Here is a 25,774-nt window from a genome sequence, read left to right as displayed (position 1 = left end):
CCATGCAGATGTTCAGTTGTCCCAGTACCATTCATTGAAAAGACTATTCTTTCCCCATTAAATTGTACTGGCATCAATTTTTTGAAAATCATTTGGCCACAAATGTAAGAGTTTGTTTCTGGATTCTCAATTCTGTTCTACTGACTTATATGTCTTTTCTTATGCTAGTATTGCACTATCTTGATTACTGTAGTTTTGTAGTCAGTTTTGAAAATGGGAAGTGTTAGTTCTCTAATTTTGTTATTTTTCAAGATTGTTTTACTTGAACTTCCACATTAATTTTGTATCACCTTGTTAACTTCTACAAAGAAACAAGCTGGGATGCTGATAGGCATTGTATTAAATCTGTAGGTCACTTTAGGGTAGTATTACCTTTTTAACAGTGTTTAGTCTTCTAATCCATGAATATGGGATGTCTTTCCATTTATTCAGGTCCTCTTTAAATTTTTTTAGCAATGTTTTCTAGTTTTGTAAAGTATAAGTTTGGCACTACTTTTGTTAAATTTATTCCTAAGTACTTTATCTCCTCTTGATGCAATCCCATCTGATTGAATTGTTTTCATTTCATTTTTGGATTGTTCATTCCTAATATATAGAAATGTAATTGATTATTGTACACTGATCTTATATCCTGCAACCTTGATTAACTCATTTATTAATTTTAGGTTTTTAGCAGACTCCTTAGGATTTTTCATATCCAAGATCATGTCATCTATGAATAAAGATAGTTCTACTTCTTTACCAATCTGATGCCATTTATTTCTTTTTCTTGCCTAATTGCCCAGGTTAGCACCTCTAGTGCAGTGGTAAATTAGAAGAGGTGCAGACAGCATTCTTATCTTGCTACTGACAAGAAAAGGGGAAAGCATTCAGTCTTTCAACATTAAGTATGATATTAAGTCAGGGATTTTCACCAAAAACAAAACTCATCTTTTTTTTTTTTAATTTTTTTTTTCAACGTTTATTTATTTTTGGGACAGAGAGAGACAGAGCATGAATGGGGGAGGGGCAGTGAGAGAGGGAGACACAGAATCGGAAACAGGCTCCAGGCTCCGAGCCATCGGCCCAGAGCCCGATGCGGGGCTCGAACTCACGGACCGCGAGATCGTGACCTGGCTGAAGTCGGACGCTTAACCGACTGCGCCACCCAGGCGCCCCAACAAAACTCATCTTTAAACATTGGAAGAATTTACAACTAAAGCTACCTGGGTCTAAACATTTCTTTATGGATGTTTTGAAATTACTAACTCAATTTAATTACTTGTTATAGATATATTTAGATTTTCTATTTTTTCTTAAGTCAGTTTCAGTACTTTCTGTCTTTCTGGGAATTTACATTGATTTCGCCTAAATTATGTAATTTTTGGCATTTAGTTGCTCATAATATTCCCTTATAATCCTTTTATTTTCTGTATGATTGGTAGTGATGTCCCCCTTTCATCCCTAGTTTTAGTAATTTGACTTCTCTCTCTCACACACACACACACACACTTACTCATTCTAACTAAAGTTTTATCAATTTTGTTGATATTGTGAAAGAACATTTTGTGTTTTTTTGATGTTTTCTACTGTTTCCCATCTTGTTTTCTATTAATTCATGCTCTAATCTTTATAATTTCTTTCATTCCACTTCCTTTAGATTTAGTTTGCTTCTCTTTTTCCAGCTTAGATTAGTGATTTGAGATCTTTCTTATTTTTAAAAAACATATAGACATAAATTATAAAGCTATAATTTCCCTGTAAGTATTGCTTGAATTGGCATCTTATAAATTTGGGCACATTTTTTCATTTTCATTAATCTCATTTTCTTTATTCTTTGTGATTTCTTCTTTGAGTTACTGATATTGGGGAGTGCGTTGTTCAATTTCCATTTACTTGTGAATTTCTCAAATTTCCTTCTTTTATTGATTCCTAATAATTGCATTCTGGTGGGAGAATATGATTTGAATCCTTTTAAATTTATTGAGGCTTGTTTTATGGCCTAACATTTGGACTATCCTAGAGGATCATTCATGTAGTTGAGAAAACCGTGTATTCTACTGTTGTTAACATGGATATGTTAACTCCAGTTTGATTTTAGTTTTGTTGGAGTCTTCTATTTCCTTGTTGATGTTCTGTCTAGTTGCTCTCTTCCTTACTGAGAGTGCTGTATTGACGTTTCCAACTATTATTGTTGAACCATTTACTTCCAGATAAATACAGAAATATTATTACTATATAGCTCTATTTCCTCCTCCCCTCTTTAGTGCTATTAGAATTTTACATGTTACATCTATATGAAATAAGTCCCATAATATATTGTTGTAATTACTTTTTAATTAATATATCTTTAAAATAAGTTGATAGAATAAAAGAGAGCAAGTATATAATAGTCAAATTTAACAGATAAAGGATTCAAAGCAGCTATTCTAAATATTTTGGCTCAAATAACTATAAATATTTTAATATATAAGTAAATATTTTAGTTCAAAGAACTAAAGGAAACCATGTTTAAAGAAGTAAAGGAATGTATGATGACAATGTCTCATCAATAGAGAATAATAATAAGGATATAGAAATTATAAACTGTTCTCAAAGGCAGTTTCTTTTACTTGCTTTATTTACCTGTGGATGAATCACACTTTCCTGTTTCTTTGAAAGTCAAATTGTTGTTGAAAATTGGACATTTAAGATACCATATTGTAATAACTCAGAATACTCCTGAATACTCTGAATACTCAGGAATACTCCTCCCCACCTCAGGGCTTATTGTGGTCTGTACTTCCTCCTGCCCTCCCACCCTCCCTCCTCTGGACAGTTTCCATGAAGTATATTTTCCTTGCAGTGTACAGCTTCTGATGTTTCTTCTCAAGGTATGTGCACAATCACTCTGATTCATTTACCATCAGCATGTTCATAGTCTCTCTAAACCATTCTCTTGGGATGACAGTGGATTTAGCCAGCCTACCTTCTACCTGATCTTGTATTAAGTTTCTAGCTGGCCTGTCTCTACTGGTATCATCTAAATGTTAGCCTCTATTAATTGCAGGCTGACTACTCTACTGATTTTGACAATGGCCTAGGGGTATAAATTGCTTTACAGTCTGATGCAATTAAATTTGGATCCCTTCCAGGGCAGTTTTGGGTAAGTCTTTAAGGCTTGCTCTGACTCCAGGAGAGGTCCTTTTAGCTATCACTTTCCATGGTTCTTTATTAAACTTCTAAGTAGCCAATTGTTTTGCTTCTTGTTTTCATAAAGTTACTAGTTCCTTCAAAAAACTTTCATTTCATGACTAACTGCTGAAATCCTTAGGATGAATTGGATAATGCAACAGCTGCCCTCCTGGGTTCAGGTGTTGCTCGTTCATGGAATCCATGACTGAATCTGTGGTATACAACTTTTACATGACTCACTGGACTGGTCCCAGTGGTACTTCAACTTTTAGCCTTTACACCACAGCTATACTTTCTCTTCTACTTGGCAGGATAGCCACCTTTGCCACATCAACTTCTAAAAGTGGTAGGCCTTAGAGTCACAGCAGCAGCACAAGTACATCTTCTTGCCATGCTTTTCAAATGATGACTGACATTCCCTTCATCATCTCACTTCTGTGGTGCAGACTAAAGAGAAAGCACTTCTGCTTCATAATATTCAGAAACTTCTGCCCAGCAGAGAACCACTAGTTTCCTCTTAACTGTGTATCATCACTTTTTGAAAGCTCTCTGGCTATATATGCTCAAATTCCCACTTCTATGAATACATCTTAAAAATAAAATGCAAAATGTGACAAAAGTTTTATGCAACAAATAATTACAAGGTTGTTTTATATACAAATTAAAAATCTGAAATTTTTTATTGCCCAGCAATAGGGAAGTAGTGAAAAGTAGAATAGTCAATTGTAATATGCTACTATTGCAAATATGTAAAACAACATAAAAATCTGGCTAGGAAAAGAAAAGGGCTAAAAGGAAATAAAACAAAACATTTATTATAGGAGAATGGTTCTGAAATCCACTGTAACCTAAGATGATGATAACACTTTTAAAAATCTTTTGTTTCATTAAAAATTAAATGAGATTCTCCAAAGACTTCTCATATTATTCTGAAGGAAATCATCCATAACACAATTATTAATTAAAGAACATTAAAGGAAGGGTATTTGGAATTCCTGTTCTTAACACTCTTCTTGAGAAGAGTTAGATAAGAGAAAGATATACTATATTTATTTGGAAAATAGAAAACTACGACCTAGGTGAATTGGTATGGTATATATATCTTAGTTTTGTGGAACATCTTCAAAAAGATGTGACCACCAATTCACCTATTAACTAGACCTAGACACTCAAAAGCCCTTTACTCCCTCCCCTGTCCTTGAAATGTGGGTTCCACTTGCCTCCCCCACTCCCAGAGGCTGCTCCAAGGACATAGCCTTGAGATAGTAATATATGATATTGAAAACACCTACACAGTATACATGACTGAGCCGACTTTGGGCCACTTTATAAGGTTTTATGTATTGGTGGGTGAACGCAAGGATCCATTCATCTTGCTGCTGCCCAAGACAAACTTCATACATAAGTTCCTTTTGCAAACAAAACTGCCACCTCCCAACCTGGAGTGGTCTGCCTCGATTTTTGGCCTCTTCCTGCCCTCTGAGTACAGGGACTAATTTCAAATTACACCTGGGAAGCTCCCAGGAGGGTTATGAAATAACACTCAATAAATATATATTTTTTAAAACAAAGAAAACCAGGGCACCTGGGCACCGGGGCTGACTTTGGCTCAGGTCATGATCTCACAGTCCATGAGTTTGAGCCCCATGTTGGGCTCTGTGCTGACAGCTCAGAGCCTGGAGCTTGCTTCAGATTCTGTGTCTCCCTCTCTCTCTGCCCCTCCCCAATTCACACACTCTCTCTCTCTCTCTCTCAAAAAATAAACATTAAAACTTTTTTTTAAAAACATAAAGCAAAGAAAACTAAGACTATAAAAGATTCTAAAATTCCTAATTCTAGTGCTTTAAATAATTTCCATTGGAGAATGAAGAAGGAGATATAGATCTTTTTCCTTTAACCTCTCCTTTCTCATTTAAAATTATCTGAGTGATTACAGGAATGCAAGCCTGGTTCAGAGTTCAAAAATCAATTAACATAACCAATCATAACAGGCTAAAGAAAAAAAATCACACGAGTATATTAATTGATGCAGAAAAAGCAATTGACAAAAATTCAATACTCATTCATAATAAAAGTTCTCAGAAATATAGGAAGAAAGAAACTTCCCCAACTTGATAAAAAGCATCTACAAAATTGTACAGATAACAGTATACTTAATGGTAAAAGACTGACTGCTTTTCCCCTAAGATTGGAAGAAAGGACTTTCACCACTCTTCTTCAACATAGCACTAAACCACTGTAAAAAGGCAAGAAAAGGGATAAAAACTGAACATGAAGAAATAAAATCCCCATTTTCAGATAACATGCTTGTCTACATAAAAAATTTTAAGGAATCTACAGAAAAATTCCTAGATCCCGGAAGTGAGTTCAGCAAGGTCAGAGAATGTAAGATAAATATTCAAAAATCAATACTTCTATATACTTGTAATAAGCATATTGACAGCAAAATTAAAACTACAGTACCATTTACAGTAGCTCAAAAAAAGGGAAAATTTTTTGTGCTCTGTATTTGTAAATCTGACAAAACAGGTACAGAACTTACATGCTGAAAACTATGCACAGGTAATAAAAGAAATCAAAGAAGATCTAAATAAGATATACCATGTTCATCAATTCGAAGCCTCAACATGGTAAGGATGTCAGTTCTTCCCAGGGTTAATGTGATTCCTATCAAAACCTCAGCAAGATTTTTTTTTTTGCGAAAATAGACTATTCTAAAATTTATATGGAAAGGCAAGGAGATGAGAATAGCTAAGACAATTTTGAAAAAGCAGAATAAAGTGGATAAAATCAGTCTACCTGAGTTAAAGACTTATTATATAGCTATAGTAACCAAAACTGTGGTATTGGGTCAGACAGATATATAGACAAATGTAAAGCATAGAAAACCAAGAAATATACCCACTCATATACATCCAAATGATTTTTCACAAATGTAAAAAAATCCATTTAATGGAGGATGAAATTCTTTTTCAACAAAATTACCAAAACAATTGGACACCCATAGGCAAAAAATGAACCTTGATGAAAACCTCACACCTTATGCAGCAATTGACTCAAAATGGATCATGACATTAAATGTGAAACATAAAACTATCACATTTTTAGAATAAATCTTAGGAAAAATCTTTGGGATTGAGAGCTGTGCAAAGTATTTTTACACTTAAAACCAAAAACACAATTCATAAAGGGAAAATTGATAAACTCCACGTCATCAAAACTTAAACTTTCACTCTGAGAAAGACACTGATAAGAAGATGAAAACTTCTCACACTATGTGAGAAAATATTTGCAAACCACACATCTGATAAAGGACCAGTATCTAAAATATATAAAGAACTCCTAATACTCAGCATTTAAAAAGCAAACAATCCAATGATACAAAAGAGATGTTTCACCAAAGAAGATATATAAAGACAGATAATCATATAAAAGTATGTTCCACTTCCTTAATTTAGGGAAGTGCAACTAGACCATAATACACATACACTATACACATATCAGAATGGTTAAAATAAAAAAAATAATGACACCACCAAATGCTGACAAAGATGTGGAAAACTGATCCCTCACACATTGTTGGTGGGAATGCAAAATGGTAAATAGTTTGGCACTTTCTTAAAAAATGAATCATACAACTACCATATGATCTAAAAACTGCATTCCTGGGCATTTACAGAAAAATGAAGACTTAGTTTGACACAAAAACATCAAGACAATGTTTACAATTGTTTTATTTGTAGGATCCAAAAACTGGAAATAGCCCAGGTGTTATTCAATGGATAATCAAACAAACTGTGTTACACCCATGCATGGAATACTGCTTAGCAATGAAAAGGAATGAACTACTAGTATATACAACAACCTAGATAAATCTTCAGAGAATCATGCTGAGTGAAAAAATCCAATCCCAAAAGGTTACATACCATATGATTCTATTTATATAACATTCTTGAAGTGACAAAATTATAGAAATGGAGACTAGATTAGTGGTTGCTATGAGTTAAGGAGGGGCTGGGGATAGGAGGGAAGTAGACAGGGTTACAAAAGGGCAACATGATGGATCCTGTGATGGAAATGTTCTATACCCTTCCTGATTCAATGTCAACATCCTGGTTGTGATATTATACAATAGTTTTTCAAGAGGTTACCATTGGGGAGACCAGGTAAAGGATACTTTGTGTTATTTCTTACAATTGCATGTGAATCTATAATACCTCAAAATCAAATTTTAGTTTAGACAAAATTATTTGAGTGTCCCCTATATGCTTAGTACAGCTAAAGAAATACAAAGATAAATAAGATGGCTCTAACACTTGAAATTACAGTTTATTATGTAATGTATAAACACATATACGTAAATAACTAAATTTCAAGGCAAAAAATTTTTAAATATTTTTTAATGTTAATTTATTTTTGAGAGAGAGACAGAGCATGAGTGGGGAGGAGAAAAGAGAGAGGGAGACACAGAATCAGAATCAGGCTCCAGGCTCTGAGATGTCAGCACAGAGCCCAACGTGGGGCTCAAACTCTCAAACTGCAAGATCATGACCTGAGCTGAAGTCGGATGCTTAACCAACTGAGCCACCCAGACACCCCAAGGGAAAAAAAAATTTTAATTTTAGTTAGTTAACATAGTGTGCAATAGCGGTTTTAGGAGTAGAATTCAGTGATGTGTCACTTACATTCAACACCCCAGTGCTCATCACAAGTGTCCTCCTTAATACCCATCACCTATCTAACCCATCTTCTACCTGCCTCCCTCCATGAATCCTCAATTAGTTCTCTTATTTTGTTCTCTGTGGTTTGTTTCCCTCTCTCTCCCCCTCCACCCTTTCCATACATGCATCTGTTTCATTTCATAATTCCACACAAGTGATATTATATAGTATTTGTCTTTCTCTGATTGACTTATTTCCCCCTAGCATAATACATTCTGGCTTCATCCATGTCATTCCAAATGGTAAGATTTCATTCCTTTTGATGGCTAAGTAGTATTCCATTGTGTATATATACCACATCTTCTTTATCCATTCATCAGTTGATGGACATTTGGGCTCTCTCCATAGTTTGGCTATTGTTGTGATGCTGCTATAAATATTGGGGTGCATGTACCCCTTCTAATCTGTATTATTTTTCCTTTGGGTAAATACCTAACAGGGCAATTGCTGGATCATAGGGTGGCTCCATTTTTAGTTTTTTGAGGAAATCCATAATGTTCTCCGGAGTGGCTGCACCAGTTTGCATTCCCACCAACGGTACAAGACGATTCCCCTTTTTCCACATCCTCACTAACACCTGTTGTTTCTTGTGTTGTTAATTTTAGTCATTTTGAAAGGAGTGAGGTGGTATCTCAACATAATTTTGATTTGTACTTCCCTGATGATGAGTGATGTTGAGCATCTTTTTGTGCATCTGTTAGCCATCTGGATGTCTTCTTTGAAAAGTGTCTGTTCATATCTTCTGCACATTTCTTAACAGGGTTGCTTGTTTCTTAAGTGTTGAATTTGATAAGTTCCTTATAGATTTTGGTTACATGTCAGGAGTATTTTAAAATGCAGTTAGGGGGCACCTGGGTGGCTCAGTGGGTTAAGCGTTGGACTCTTGATTTCGGCTCAGGTCATGATCGCAAGTTTGAGCCCTGTGCTGTCAGCATGGAGCCTGCTTGGGATTTTCTCTCTCCCTCTCTCTCTGCCCCTCCCCTGCTAGTGTGCACCCTCTCTTTTTCTCTCAAATAAATAAATAAACATTAAAAAAATACTGTTAGACTTAGCCTGGCCACTTTGCATCCATTAAGATAGCTATTATCATAAACAGAAAAAACAAAACTAAAACATAATCAGTGTTGGCAAGGATGTAGAGAAACCAGAACCCAAGTTCACTGTTGGTGGGAATGTAAAATGGTACAGTCACTGTAGAAAAAAGAACAAAATTTCCTCAAAAAAATTAAAAACAGAATTTCCATAAGATCCAGAAATCCAGTTTTTGATATAAATACAAAAGAACTAAAAGAAAGGCCTTGAAGAGATATTTGTACACTCATGGGCAAAGAAGCATTATTCACAATAACTAAAACATGGAAGCCATGCAAGAGTCTACTGGATGATGAATGGATAAGCAAAATGTAGTATATTCAAACAATGGAATATTATTCAGCCTTAAAATGGAAATAAATCCTGTAATATGCTACAACATTGATGCACCTTGAGGACATTATGCTAAGTGAAATAAGCCAGTCACAAAAAGACAAATACTATATGAATCCACTTATATGAGGCCCTTTGAATAGTAAAAATCATAAAGAGAGAAAGTATAATGATGGTTGCCAGCGGCTTGGGAAAGGGGAGAATAAGAGGTTATTATTTAATAGGTATAGAGTTTCAGATTTACAAGATGAAAAGATATGGGCATGGACAGGGTGAAGGCTGCACAACAATATGAATGTATTTAATACCACTGAACTGTACACTTAAAAATGGTTAAGACAGAAAAGGTTATGTGTATTTTAACAAAATAAAAGAAAAAATAGAAAAAACTATGAGAAGAGTAAAGAAGCTACAAAACTTGAAGTAACCATCCTTAAAATGTTTAAAAATTAATATAAACCACTTTCAACTTTATATACTGTTGTACCTCTAAGGGTAATGATTTTAAAGCTTAAAGAAAATTATTGGACTATATACTACTTAGTCATGATGTATTACCATTTTAAGAAACTTTGGGATAATATTTTCTGGTATTTCATCTTAATATTGTTTCAGTTGTAATGACATGTGTTAGTTTCCCAATTTGAAAACAGCAAGTAAAAAATATTTTTAAAGAAAAACTTAAGGACATATCATTTGAATTTTTACAGGGAGAATCTATTCATGAGTTACTTTCATCATTAAAAAGTTCTTGCTGAGGGTGCCTGGGTGGCTCAGTCAGTTAAAAATCTTGACTTCCGCTCAGGTCATGATCTCGCGGTTCATGGGTTTAAGCCCGTGTCAGGCTCTGTGCTGACAGCTGAGAGCCTGGAGCCTGCTTTGGATTCTGTGTCTCCCTCTCTCTTTGCCCCTACTCCGCTCACATTCTGTCTCTCTCTGTCTCTCAAAAATGAATAAACATTTAAAAAATTGATTTTAAAGTTCTTGGTGAAATAATAAAGGAAGAGTTGGAAAATTCTTGCATATACCACTTAGTTAATAAAATATTAACAGTGCATTCTTTTTTACATTTTTTTACATTTATTTATTTTTGAGAAACAGTGAGACAAAGTGTTAATAAAATATTAACAGTGCATTCTTTTTTTACATTTATTTATTTTTGAGAAACAGAGTGAGACAAAGTGTGAGCAGGGGAGGGGCAGAGAGAGAAGGAGACACAGAATCCGAAGCAGGCTCCAGGCTCTGAGCAGGTGGTCAGCACAGAGCCTGACGTGGGGCTCAAACCCACGAACTATGAGATCATGACCTGAGCTGAAATCTAATGCTCAACTGACTGAGCCACCCAGGTGCCCCAACAGTGGATTCTTAGAGAAACCAACAGACTCATGATTCTCAAATCCATCATATCCTCTTCACAAACAGTAGACTAGAAAAATTTTAAAATGGGAACTGTAAAGATGACCACAATTTGTCAACTTTTTAAAAGTTTTTATTTAAATTCCAGTTAGTTAACATACAATGTAATATCAGTTTCAGGTGTATGATATAGCGATTCAACACTTCTGTACAACACTTGGTGTTCATCAAAACAAGTGGACTCCTTAATCCCCATCACCTATTTAACCACCCCCCCATCCACCTCTTCTCTGGTAACCATCAGTTTGTTCTCTGTAGTTAAGAGTATGTTTCTTGGTTTCTCTCTTTTTTTCCATTTGCTTATCTGTTTCTTAAATTCCACATGTAAGTGAAATAATACGGTATTTGTCTCTTACTTACTGACTTATTTCACTTAGTACAATACTGTCTAGCTCCATCCATGTCACTGCAAATGGCAAAATTTCATTCTTCTTTATGACTGAGTAATATTCCATTGTGTAAATATACCACATCTTCTTTATCCATTCATCAGTCGGTGGACACTTGGGCTGTTTCCAAAACTTGGTTATTGTAGATAATGCTGCTATAAACATCAGGATACATGTATCCTTTTGAATTAGTATTTTTGTATTCTTTGGGTAAATTCAATTACATTATACAACTTGTAGACATATCCCCTTAGGATCAGGGCTCCAACTATCTCTCCAGATACATCTCCAGCCACATTGACCTGTGAATGCCACAATGGCCACTGGAAATCATTTACTATTCACTCAAGAATTCATTTATTTTTTTTAAATTTATTTATTTTGAGAGAGACAGAGACAGTGCAAGTGGGGGAAGTGCAGAGATAGAGGGAGAGGGAGAAAGAATCCCAAGCAGGCTTCACACTGTCAGCACAGAGCCCAATGTGGGGCTCAAAACCACAAAGCCGTAAGATGATGACCTGAGCTGAAATCAAGAGTCAGACACTTAACCAACTGAGCAACCCAGGTGCCCCAAGAATTCATTTATAACTCCATACTGTTGTCTATGTTGCTGCTTCCTCTGAATGGGTGCTTTACTCCTTCTGAGCTCAGTAGTACATCCTTGTGAACTCCTCCCTGATACCCGTAGGCCAATTAGGAATTCCCTTTCTAAAACCCTGAATATTTTTTACCAGTATAACATTCATACAAATAATTTGCATATCAATACTGGGAGGTCCTCGGGAGAAAAGGCCTCTCTTTTTCTATTCTTTTTTCTTCCTTTTCCTTCTCTTCCTCTTCTTCTTCCTCCTCCTCCTCCTCCTCCTCCTCTTCTTCTTCTTCTTCTTTTGAGTATGTGTTATATTAGTTTCAGGAGTACAACATAGTAGTTCAATAACTCTGTATGTTAGGCTATGCTCACCACAAGTGCAGTTACCGTCTATCATCATGAATAATATTACAATACCATTGAATGTATTCCCTATGCTATACCTTTTATCCACATGACTTACTAATCCATAACTGGAAGCCTGTATCTCCTACTTTCCTTCACCCATTTTGCCTATCACCCCACTCCTCCCCTCTGGCAACCATCATTTTGTTCTCTGTATTTATGGGTCAGATTATTCATTTGTTTTGTTTTATAGATTCCACATATAAGTGAAATCATATGGTATCTGTCTTTCTCTGCCTGGTGTATTTCACTTAGCATAATATCCTCTAGATCCATTCATGTTTTGAACCTTTATTCATGGTGGCAAACACAATGTCAGCAGATACAATCGACTGAATTATAGCTTAAAATAAATTTAGCTTAAAAGAATACAATTAGTTGAGTAAATCCCAACCTCATAGTTCTTTGCTGATTTCTATGTCAATGTGTTTTATAATTCTTCTGGCTAAAAGTAAATGCATGCTCAAAGGAAAAGTTTCTGTTACTTCATGAATTGTTGGAACACAGCTCTGTTAGAAATTTATCTCTTGGACTTTAGAAATAAAATCTAAAGTTAATAGACATGGCTTGATGTAATATTTTATAAAAACAATTTGTTTTTCTAAGATTATAGTAATTTTATAGTAGCAATAATATTAAAAGAACCACTTAAAAGTGTATTACATACCATTTCTATTTCTTGATCTTTAGCAACCAGCTGTCGATTAAGAAGTTCTTTGCTTGAGTCAAGTTTAATACAAAGTTCCCTTGTGGAAGATAAATCTGCAAGGGCAGACACTTTTTCAAACTGAACCTTCTGAAGTTCCTCTTCCATCTTTACAACAGACTTGTGTAAGGTAGAAATCTGGGACTTGTAAGACCTTTCTGCATTTAAGTGCTGCAAAGACGAAATTATATATATACACATATATACACATTTTTTTAACTTGAAAAAAACAACAATATGGAAGACAAAATGAGGGAAATCTTTTGATAGTACACTTAGATTATAAGGAACTTTATACAATATAGGTGATAATAGTACATACAAAATACCCTGGGAAAGATAAATACAGCTTTCAAATGTCTATACATAAAATCCATGAGGTAAGGTGGTCAAATGGTCATTATTTTTAATGTGTTTAGAAAACAAGTTTTCCCACTTAAAAGTCTCAACTCCAAAGCTAGTTGCAACACATATATGTTTGGTCTGTAGTTCTATTCTTGCCACAGTTTCAATTATTCTATAAGATAAGTATTATTGTTGTTAAAGATAAAACTTTAGGGGCGCCTGGGTGGCTCAGTCGGTTAAGCGTCCAACTTCGGCTCAGGTCATGATCTCACAGTTCATGAGTTCAAGCCCTGCGTCGGGCTCTGTGCTGACAGCTCAGAGCCTGGAGCCTGCTTCACATTCTGTGTCTCCCTCTCTCTCTGCCCCTTCCCTGCTCATGCTCTGTCTCTCTCTGTCTCAAAAATAAAAAAATAAAATAAAATAAAAAAAGACAAAACTTTAGTCACTACTGTTTCACTCACAATACCCATTTTCCAATTCTTAAATGGAATGTTTATCTAGATCATAATATCATAAAATGAGGACTGACAGCTCTCTAGCACTTACTAATAACTCTGAGAGAAAAAGACTCTGGGCAAGTATAAAGTGAGAATACAGCCACATGGGGCACCTGGGTGATTCATTCAGTTGAGTGTGCAACTCTTGATTTTGGCTCAGGGTCATGAAATTGAGCCCTGTATTGGGCTCCACACTGAGTGTGGAGCCTGCTTAAAATTCTCTCTCTCTCTCTCTCTCTCTCTCTCTCTCTCTCTCTCTCTCTCTCTCTCTCCCTGCCTTGCTCCTCCACTTGTACTCTCTCTCTCTCTCAAAAAAAAAATACATCCACATTATGGGAAATAAGCATATTTTTAAAACTGCAATATGAAAATATTTTTTAATGTTTATTTTCATTTTTGAGAGAGAGAGAGAGAGAGACTGAGAGAGAGAGAGAGAGAGAGAATGAGCAGGGAAGGGGCAGAAAGAGACAAAGACAGAATCAGAAGCAGACTCTAGGCTCTGAGCTGTCAGCACAGAGCCCAATGGGGGTCTCAAACTCACGAACCACAAGATCATGACCTGGGCCAAAGTTGGAAGCTTAACTGACTGGGCCACCCAGGAGCCCCTAAAAACTGTAATATAAGATTCAAGTCATATAAATTTTTTCAAAAGCTCAAGATAATACCCTCCTTTTTACTGTTTCAGAGACATGTCTTAAATAAGTGCACTGCAGAGAAGTTTTTGCTATTGTGTGAAACTGACAGAACTGACAAATAAAGAAATTTTTCTGCTTTTATAAGTGCACAGCACAAAAAAATTGTTCCTGGAATAAGTTGTTTGGCCACAATTTTCCCTTTCTTCCTTCTTCACTCCCTCTATTTCTCACTCATTTTTCAGACAACCTTCTATCCATCCACCTACCCATCCATCTGCCCATCCATTCCATTTTTTTAGTATATTCTGTGTTCCAGTCAATGCACCTAGATGCATATCCAATGATAAGCAAAACAGTCTTTGCTCTCATGACATTCCAGACTATGGGAGAGCCATGCATCAATCAAATAATCACAGAAATGACTATATAAATACATATTAAGCAAATACTTGTAGAGAAAAAAAGCTGTATGACAAAGGAAATTGACCTATACTAAGAGGATCAGAGAAGTCAGGAAAAGGTTCCCTGATAAATGACACATGAACTGAGATCTGAATGGTGAATAGAAATACAATGTATGTTGGGGAAGGGAGTTTTTCGAATTGGAGGAATGCTAAGTACAAAGGCCCTAAAGGGAGTGTGTGGAAGGAGGGAACACACTGCTCTGCTCCAACAACAGAGAGAAGACTAGTATGAATGGAACTCAGAAGCCACAGAGAAGAGTGATAGGAGATGCAGTTGAAAAGGTATAAAAAAACCTCACAAGTCAGCCTGATAAGCTGGGTTAAAATTTAGGTTTTTACCCAATGAAATATTTTTTTCTTTTTTAAATTTTATTTAACACAAAGCTACAGTGTCATAATGGTTTCAGGAGTAGAATTTGGTGATTCATCACTTACATATAACACCCAGTGCTCATCCCAACAAGTGTCCTCCTTAATACCCATCTTGCATTTAGCCCATCTCCACACCCAACACCCCTCCATGAACCCTCAGTTTTTTCTCTATATTTAAGAGTCTCTTATGGTTTGCCTCCCTCTTGGTTTTTATCTATTTTTCCTTCCCTTCCCCTATGTTCATCTGTTCTGTTTCTTAAATTCCACATATGACTAAAATCATATGGTATTTGTCTTTCTCTAATTTCACTTAGCATAATACATTCTAGGTCCATCCACATTGTTGCAAATGGCAATATTTCATTCTTTTTGATCACCAGGTAATGTTCTATTGCATATCTTTATCCATTCATCAGTCAATGGACATTTAAGCTCTTTCCAAAATATGGCTATTGTTGATAGTGCTGCTATAAACACTGGGGTGTATTTTCCCCTTTGAATAAGCATTTTTATATCCTTTAGGTAAATACCTAGTAGTGTGATTGCTGAGTCATAGGGTAGCTCTACTTTTAATTTTTTGAGGAACCTCCATACTGTTTTCCAGAGTGGCTGCACCAGTTTGCATTCCTATCAGCACTGCAAAGGGTTCCACTTTCTCTGCATCCTCACCAACATCTGTTGTTGCCTGAGTTGTTAATGTTAGCCATTCTGACAGGTGTGAAGTGGTATCTCATTTTTGATTTGTATTTCCCTTCTGATGAGTGATGCTGAGCATCTTTTCATGTGTTGGCTGGCCATCTGGATATCTTCTTCGGAAAAGAATTTGCTCATGTCTTTTGCCCATTTCTTCACTGGACTATTTGTTTTTTTGGGTGTTGAGTTTGGTATGTTCTTTATAGATTTTGGATACTAACCCTTTATCCAATATTTCATTTGCAAATACCTTCTCCCATTCTGTTGGTTGTCTTTTAGTTTTGTTGACTGTTTTCTTCACTGTGCAGAACATTTTTATCTTGATGAGATCCCAATAGTTCATTTTTGCTTTTGTTTCCCTTGCCTCTGGATACATGTCTAGTAAGAAGTTGCTGCAGCCAAGGTCAAAGAGGTTGTTGCCCGTTTTCTCCTCTAGGATTTTGATGGTTTCCTGTCTTACATTTAGGTCTTTCATCCATTTTGAGTCTATTTTTGTGAATGGTGTAAGAAAGTGGTCTTCTGCATGTCACTGCCCAGTTTTCCCAACACCATTTGCTGAAGAGATTGTTTTTTTCCCATTGGATATTCTTTCCTGCTTTGTTAAAGATTAGCTGGCCATACATTTGTGGGTCCGTTTCTGGGTTCTCTATTCTGTTCCATCCATTGATCTATGTGTCTGTTTTTGTGCCAGCACTAGCTTTGTAATACAGCTTGAAGTCTGGAATTATGAAGCCTCCAGCTTTGTTTTTCCTTTTCAATATTACTGTGGCTATTCGGGGTCTTTTCTGGGTCCATACGAATTTTAGAATTGTTTGTTCTAGCTCTGTGAAGAATGCTGGTATAATTTTGATAGGGATGGCATTGAATGTGTAGATTGCTTTGGGTAGTAATGACATTTTAACAATATTTGTTCTTCCAATCCATGAGCATGGAATGTTTTTCCATTTCTTTGTGTCTTCTTCAATTTCTTTTGCAAGTGTTCTATAGTTTTCAGCATACAGATCTTTTTACCTATTTGGTTATGTTCATTCGTCGGTATTTTATGGTTTTGGTGCAATTATAAATGGGATTTATTCCTTGATTTCTCTTTCTACTGCTTCATTATTGATTTTTGAAATACAACTGATTTCTGTACATTGATTTTATATACTGTGGTTTTGCTGAATTCATGTATCAGTTCTAGCAGTTTTTTGGTAGAGTCTTTCAGGTTTTCCATGTAGAGTGTCATGTCATCTGCAAAGAGTCAAAGTTTGACTTCTTCCTTGACAATTTGAATGCCTTTTACTTCTTATTGTTGCCTAATTGCTGAGGCTAGGACTTCCAACACTATGTTGAACAACAGTGGTGAGAGTGGACATCCCTGCCATGTTCCTAACATGATTAGGGGGAAAGCTCTCAGATTTTCCCCATTGAAGATATTAGCTTTGAGTCTTTCCTACATGGCCTTTATGAAAAGAGGGAGGTGATATGACTAGCTTTATGTTTTGGAAAGATAACACTGAACATTTCAGGTTCTAGTAAGACAGTTGATTCAGCTAAGAGGAAAATAGTTTTGGGGTTTTTTTGTATAAAATAGAAAAAAATATTTTCACAATTCATAGCTGAGCTTGCAGGAAAGAAACAATCTCATATACTAAAGACAAAAAACAAAAAAACTAACAAACAAACAAACAAAAACAAAGAGCATGAAGCAAACAATAAGGCCTGAAACTAAGAGTTGGGGGTAGGGAGACCCAGTGACAGTAAAAGGCTTGTTTCAAAATTCAAGCAAGACAGGGAATAAGAAGTAGGACTAATGTAGAGTTGCCTCTGGGACCTCTACATAATCTGGAATCTTTGAAAGGAGACTCCAGAGGAAAAATCCACTCAACCTCAAAGAGATATAAGCAAAAGTTTATCTTCTTCTACCCTCTGGATAGGGAAAAACGTCTTCTGTAAGAAAACTTAGGTCTGCCTTTACTCAGTTTTGTAGTTTGACTTCACACTATCCATTCCCAATTCTCAACTCTAACATGAAATTTGTCCCACGCCAATGATAACACAGAGTCCCTTTGTAGAAGCAAACTCATCTCCCTGGCCATGTAAGATTCTTTAGAGGGGGGAAATTCCTGCTTCAAAGGAGCCTAAAAACTCAGGGGGATCCCATCCACCATGAGTGAGAGTCAGAGGAACATAACTAACACACACCAGGATCAGACTTCTAGGACTTCAAGCTAATGAACAAAATATTGGAGAAGGCATAAAAATATGCTCAAAAGTTTTGAAGATATTAAATAAAAAATTGAAAAGAATGAGATGTAGGGGAAAAAAAAACCACGAAAATCTGAAGATGCACCAAACAGAACTTCTGGAAAGAAGGTAAAAGTAGTAAAGAAAATGAAAAACAATGAATGTATCAAAAAACAGGTACAGCTGAAGAGGAATGAATATACTAAAAACACAGAGCACAGTACAGAGAGATAAACATATGGAAACTATGATAAGAAAGATTAATAAAAATTTGGACTAGGAGATCCAACAAGCATATTATAAAAGTTGAGGGAAACAGTAGAGCAAATTTAAAGGCAATAATGTTCAAATAAATAACATCTGAGAATTTTTCCAGAACTATTAAAAGGCATGAATACTCTGAAAAACTGCAAACCAAAGCCTCCCTCAAACAATACATACACATGATAGTCAAACTAAAAAGAGAAAAAGAAGATCTTAAAAGAAAAAAATGACAAAAGGTAGACTTAGAAAAAAGATCAATTAGAATGAGAACAGACTTCTCATTACTTTTAAAGTTATCAAAAGAAAATAACTGTCAACCTAGAATTCTATACTCAGCTAAACTAATACAGAAGAATAAGGGTAAAGTAAATCCATTTTAGGCAAAGATTGAGAAAATTAACTCACAAGTCAAAGAAAGGGAGTAGTTTCAAGAAAGGAAATTAAACTTCAAAGGAAGAAATAGAACACAAAAAGCAATGTTGAAAAATTCTGTAAACATATAAGTGAATATAAATAAGCATTGACTGAAAGAATAAGAACAAGAGTAGTGATTTATTTATTTATTTTTGCATGAAAGTAGTGATTTATTTTTAAGGCTATAAAAAATCAATGTGGATCTAAAATAGTACACAACCTTATGAAAGATTGGTGTGGGGGGGGGGAGGGAGGGAGAGAATAAGAAAGGACACTCACTAGTCAGCAGGATGTTGTGCTCAATATTCAAATATTCCTAGGACAACATACTGTTTAGAAGAAGGGCTGGAAATACTAACAATAGATTTTGTTAAATATGCATATTACAAATTTAACTACTAAAAGAATAGAGAATATATAACTTCTGAACCAATAAATAGTGGGGGTAGAAAGTGCATAAAGGAAACAAACATATATAAGATAAAAGGAAGGAAAGAATTAACATAAAAGAATCATGACAAGTAGAAAGTACAAAATACAAAATAAATTAGAATGATAAATATAAATGTGCCAGTAATTCAAACAAAAACAAATGGATTAAACTTATCAGTTAATAGAAAGATACTCTCAGACTGAATTTTTTAAATTAGGCTATATGATGTGTATTAGAGACAGATGAAAAGGACTAAGAAAAGATATATAATACTTCTGTTTCCAGCCTTCATAGAATAACCGAGACTGAATGTATCTCCTACTATTAACAACTGGAAAACAAGGAAGGAAGGAAGGAAGGAAGGAAGGAAGGAAGGAAGGAAGGAAGGAAGGAAGGAAGGAAGGGGGAAGGAGGGAAGGAAGGAAGGAATGCTTCCAAATATAGGACAACAGGCAGCACAGGGCTGTGATCTCTGAGAGAAGGAAAACAAACAAGATGAGCCCTACAATCATTCCAGCTTTCTATCAGGAGACAATTTTCTAGTCTTCAGTTCAGGGAAAGAAATTTCAATCAAAGCACCGTTGATATGCTGATATGAGGAGACAGAAATAAGCATGTGAAATGTGTGGGTATAATTTCAGAAATGAAGTGTCTACACACACAAAAAGACATCCAGAAATTTCCCCAGGAGTTTCCTTGAGTCTGATACTGAATACTCAGCCATGAATATATAGAGTCAAACTCTAGAAGGCTGGGAAAGAACCCCCAGAGAGCTCTAAAGTAAACAAAACCACAGCTGATACATAGCTGGGAAAATGTGTTTGAACCTGCTGAAATGAAGAGTCCTTAATGAACACCCTGGTTGGGCACTTAATAGAGAACACAGAAGGGTCACACCATAGTGGTAGGGTTATACTAGTCTTAGAGAAAAAGCTAACTTAAACCTGCCCCATCAAAGTTTAAAGATAATCTCGAAAGTATCAGTTGATCTGCAAGCAATTTAACATCCTGCCAGGAAAAATATAACACTCTTAAAAGGAAAACGACAAAGTCTAACATTCAACAAAGTAAAATTCACAATGTCCAGCACCCAATTTAAAAAATACCAGACACGTGAAGTTGCAGAAATGTAACCTACAGCAGGATACAAATCAGTCAATGTAAATAGATTAAAAATTGACAAAGGTCATGGTATTAACAAGGGCTTTAAAACAGCTATCATCCATGATACAAGAGATAGTAATATGGTCTGAATTAACCCAATGTCACAAACAACTAGACAAATGGACAAAATATAGGAAGAAAAACTTGTTTACACACAATGGATAGGTAGCAGAGAACTATGATCTCTAAGGGAAAGAAAACAAACAAGGTGAACCCTATCGTTGCCATAGCATCTTGCTTAGGTGCAAATTCTGGATGATGAAGGAAAAGGAACCAAAACACAGTCTAATTATATCAATGAGTTTGAAAGATAAATATCAGAATTCAGGGAAGCCAAGGTGTCTAGAATTTGTGGAGCAGATCACCAGAGAAAAGGGAGCTATGCAGAGATGGAGTTCCAGAAATCTGCACATACATGAGTGAAACTCATGAATGAAGCCAGGAAAAGAACTTCCTAGAAAAGAACAATTATCAGGAAAACTGTGAGCTAGGCAATTCCCACATCTGATATAGGGCCAGAATGCATTCAAAATCTCATCATTGAGAGTGGAGACACTTTGATGTCACTGACTATACAAGGCATTCAACAGAAAAGTAGGTACTCAATAGAGAACCCACGAAGGTCACATCTTAGTAGAGGGTAAACGTTATCCCTATTCTAGAGCTATCCTAAGGAGTTTATAAATAATCCTCAAAAAAATAAAGTGAATGTCAAGTAACTTAGTTTGGCAAGATAAATCCAATACTTTCAAAATCCAGGTCTCAACAACGTAAAATTAACAACATCCAGAATACAATCATAACTCACTAAGTGGGGCCAGAAGTAGGAAGATGAGATCCATAATCAAGAGAAAAGTCAGTCAACACAGAATCAAATGTGTCAGACATAATGAAATTAGCAAACAAGGACACTGAAACAAATACTATAAATGCACCAAATAGGCATTTAAGGACTTAAAGGGAAAAAAAGAAGAAGAAAAGTAAAATACATTCAAAAGAACCAAATGGACTACCTGAAGAAGAAAATATAATCTCTGAAATAAAAACTTCACTGAATGGAATTAACAGCATATCAGATATGTCAGAAGATCACTAAATGTGAAGACACAAAAAATGGCAACTATACAAAGTGAGGCAAAAAGATAAGAAGATCGGGGAAAAATGTATAGATTATTAATGATCTGTTGAGCAATATCAAGTATCTAATGTACTTTCAATTCAAGTTCCAGGAAAATATGAGAAAGAGTAAGAAACAAAAAATATCTTAGGAAATAACGGTCAAATATTTTCTAAATTCGATGAAACTTATAATTAAATATTATAAACATAAGGAAAACAACATTAATTTCAACTGTGGAACATTCTATTGCTGAAAGCCAGGGGTAAAGAGAAAAAAAATTTAACCAGCTGAACTTGACTTCAGATTTCTGTCTAGAAACTACACCAGGCAGAATATAAGGAAAAAGAAAAAGAGCAAGAGGCAAACCAAGAAACAGACTTTTACCTATAGAGAACAAACTGATAGTTACAAGAAGGAAGTTCAGTGGGGATAGGTAACAGGGATTAAGGAGTTCACCTGTCATGAGCACCAGGTGTTGTACAGAATTGTTGAATCACTTTATTGTACACCTTAAACTAATATTACACTGTATATTAACCTACTGGAATTTAAATTAAAACTTTAAGAAAAAAGAAACAACTTTGCCAAAATGCTCAAAAAAACCAACCACAACAGCAAAAAACAATTCCTACCAACTTATAATTCTCTACTCAGCAAATACATTCTTCAGGAATGAAGGTGAAATAAACACTTTTTAACACAAATAAGACCTGAGTTGATGCCAACAGAACTGCAAGAAATGTTTAAAAGAAATTCTTCTAGCAAAAAGAAAATGAGAGTCAATGAAGACTTGGATCCACTCAAAGGAATGAAGAGAAAAAAAAAAAAAAGTAAATATGTGAATGAATAAAAAAGCCTTTCATTCACCTCACATTTTAATTTATTTAAAGTGAAATGATGAGTTTAAAGTGAAAATAATAATGCACTATGGGGAACACAATATATGAAGAAGTAAAATGTAAGAACATTAGGATAAATGATAGGACATAGGAAATAAAAGTGTACTATGAAGTAATGTATTATTTGAAGGTAGACTATGACAATTAAGAGACGCATGGTATATACTGTAGAAAAAGAAGTTAAAAAAAGATGTATGGCTTATATGACCATAATTAAGATAGAATATGATATTTAAATCTCACTATAAAAGAAGGCAGGCAAGGGGCGCCTGGGTGGCTCAGTCGGTTAAGCGTCCAACTTCAGCTCAGGTCACGATCTCGCGGTCAGTGAGTTCGAGCCCCACGTCAGGCTCTGGGCTGTTGGCTCAGAGCCTGGAGCCTGCTTCCGATTCTGTGTCTCCCTCTCTCTCTGCCCCTCGCCCTTTCATGCTCTGTCTCTCTCTGTCCCAAAAATAAATAAACGTTGAAAAAAAAATTTAAAAATAATAAAAAAAAATTAAAAAAAAAAAAAAAGAAGGCAGGCAAGGTGGCACAGGCACAAAGCATCCTGGAACACTCCAGGCCCACACCTGCATTGGCTCCAGCAACCTGCCAAGATGCCCCACCCGTGGAATGCCCCAACTTGCACCCATATCAACTTCAGCCATCATACCATAATGCCTTCTATATAGAAAGACACCTCCCCCCCTGCCCCAACTTGTACCCATTTCAGCATTTCAGCTTCAGCTGTCCTGCTAGAGTGCCCTCTGTACAAGGAGTCCCAGGACCACTTAAGCTTCCACTCACTTCAGCTTCAACTGTCCAACCAAGATGCCCTCTGTGCAGAGAATCCCAGGACTGCCCAAAACCATTCTCACTTTAGCTCCAGTCATCCCACCAGGGTAGCCCCAGCACTGAGTGTCCCAGATCCCCCATCCCATCCAGCCACAGCTTGAGCCAGCCAGTGAAATTCACCAGACACACCCAGCCTACAAAGGGAAAGATTATACACAAGAAAGTTACTTCAAGTTTAGGAAAAGTAGTTGTTTTGCCTAATTCATAGAAATAAACATAGAAAGTCAAGGAAAATTAAGACAGAGGAAATATGCTCCAAATAAAAGAAAACATACAAAGCCTTAGAAAAAAAACTAAATGAAGTGGAAATATCCAACCTACCTGACAAAAATATCAAAGTAATGATAATAAACATGCTCATTACACTGGAGGGAAGACTGGATGAACTCAGAACTTCAGCAAAGAGATAGAAAATATTAAAAAAGAACCAATTAGAGTTGAAAAATATAATTACCAAAATGAAAAAATACACTAGATGGAATCAACAATAGATTAGAAGAAAGAGAAGAATGAATCAGCAATGTGGAAAACAGGGTAATAGAAAGTACCCAAGCTAAACAACAAAAAGAAAAAGGAATTTTAAAAATGAGCATAGGTTAAAGGATCTCTTAGTCAACATCCAGTGAAAAAATATTCCCATTATAGGAGTTCCAAAGGGAGAAGAGGGAGAAAAGGATAGAAAGCTTATTGGAAGAAGTAATATCTAAAAACTTCCCTAACCTTGGGAAGGAAACAGACATCCAGGTTCAGGAAACACAGAAAGTTCCAAATGAGATGAACCCAAAGAGTTCCACATCATGACTTAGTTAAAATATCAAAGATTAAAGATAAAGAGAGACTTTTATTTATTTTTATTTATTTGAAAGAAAGAGAGTGCATGCAAGAGCAGGGGAGGGGAGGAGAGAGAGAGAAAGAAAGAAAGAGAGAGAAATAGAGAAAGAGAATATCTTAAGCAGGCTCCATGCTCAGTATGGTGCCCAACATAGAGCTCAATCCCACAACCCTGGGATCATGACCTGAACCAAAATGAAGATTCAGACACTCAACCAATTGAGCCACTCAGGCACCCTAAAGAGAATTTTAAAAACAGTAACAGAGAAGAAACTAGTTATATACAAGGCAAACCCCATAAAGCTACCAGCTGATTTTCAGCAGAAACTTTGCAGGCCAGAAGAGAGTGGCATGGTATATTCAAAGTCCTGAAAAGAAAAAACCTACAACCAAGAATACTCTACTCAGCAAGGTTATCATTCAGAATTGAAGAAGAGATAAAGAATTTCTGAAACAAATGAAAGTTAAAGTAGTTCACCACCACTAAACCAGCCTTACAAGAAATGATAAAGGGACTTAATTTAAGTAGAAAATCCCATAATTACAAGAAAATTATAAAAGGAAAAAATTTCATGAGTAAAAGAAAATATACAGTAAAAGTAGTAGTCACAAAGCTAGTATGAAAGTTAAAAGGGAAAAGTAGTAAAATCAATTATATCTAAAAAAGGTAGTCAGTGAAACTCACAAAATAAAAATATGTAAAACATGACAACATATTCATAAAATACGAATATGAAGGGAAGGAGGGAATAAAAATAAAGTTCTTTTAGAATGCGTTAGAAGTTAAGTGACTATCAACTTAATATAGACTGCTACATACTTACGATGTTATATGTGAACCTCATGGAAACCACAAACCAAAAACCTATAATAGATACACAAAAAAAATAAATAAAAGGAAAGTCAAGCATAACACCAATCATAAGGAAAGAGAGCAAGAGAAGAAACAGACAAGAACTACAAAACGACAATAAAACAATTAACTAATAAGTATATACCTATCAATAATTACTTTAAATCTAAATGGTCTGAATGCTCCAATGAAAAGACATAGGGTGATGGCATGGATAAATAAACAAGACCTATCTACAGGATGCCTGTAAGATACTCAGTCCAAACCTAAAACACACATACAGACTGAAAGTGAAGGGATGGAAAAATAATATTCCATGAAAATGGAAGTGGAAAAAAAAAGCCAGGGTAACCTTATTTATATCAGACAAAATAGACTTTAAAACAAGGACTGTAATAAGAGACAAAGAAGTATATTATAAAATGATTAAGGAATCAATCCAACAAGAGGATATAACGGTCATAAATATCTATGCACCAAACATTGGAACACCTAAATACATAAAGCAAATATTAACAGATATAAAGATAGTGATTGACAGTAATACGATAATAGGAAGACACTTGAACACCCCACTTATAGCAATGGATAGATCATCAAGAGAGAAAATCAATAGGGAAGCAGGGTCTTTGAATGACATATTAGACCAGATGAACTTAACAGTTATACACAGAACATTCCATCCAAAAATAAGAGAATACACATTCAAATGCACATGGAACATTCTCAAGGACAGATCATACATTAGGCTACGAAAAAAAAATTCTCAATGAATTTGAGAAGACTGAAAACATATCAAGTATCTTTTCTGGCTGCAATGGTAAGAAACCAGAAGTAACTACAAGAAAAAAACAAACTAAATTAAAAAAACCCCAACCAAACAAAAACACAAATCCACAAAAAATGTGAGTGCTAAACAACAT

The 25,774-nt window shown here is 35.4% G+C and overlaps 1 protein-coding gene across 6 annotated transcripts in view; it reads right to left on the bottom strand.

Annotated features, from left to right (window-relative positions):
- TSGA10 (testis specific 10) overlaps nucleotides 1–25,774 on the bottom strand; it is a 166,736-nt gene that overhangs the window by 15,104 nt on the left and 125,858 nt on the right. For all 6 annotated transcript variants that reach the window (XM_043603186.1, XM_043603185.1, XM_043603184.1 and 3 more), the window contains one exon: nucleotides 12,766–12,975. In XM_043603186.1, coding sequence (XP_043459121.1) covers nucleotides 12,766–12,975 — 210 coding nt within the window. The remainder of the gene's footprint in view (nucleotides 1–12,765; nucleotides 12,976–25,774) is intronic.

The sequence above is a fragment of the Prionailurus bengalensis genome, chromosome A3 (assembly GCF_016509475.1).
Source record: "Prionailurus bengalensis isolate Pbe53 chromosome A3, Fcat_Pben_1.1_paternal_pri, whole genome shotgun sequence".
NCBI lineage: Eukaryota > Metazoa > Chordata > Mammalia > Carnivora > Felidae > Prionailurus > Prionailurus bengalensis.
The sequence above is the reverse complement of the archived record's forward strand: the minus strand, read 5'-3'. Positions and strand labels throughout refer to the sequence as shown.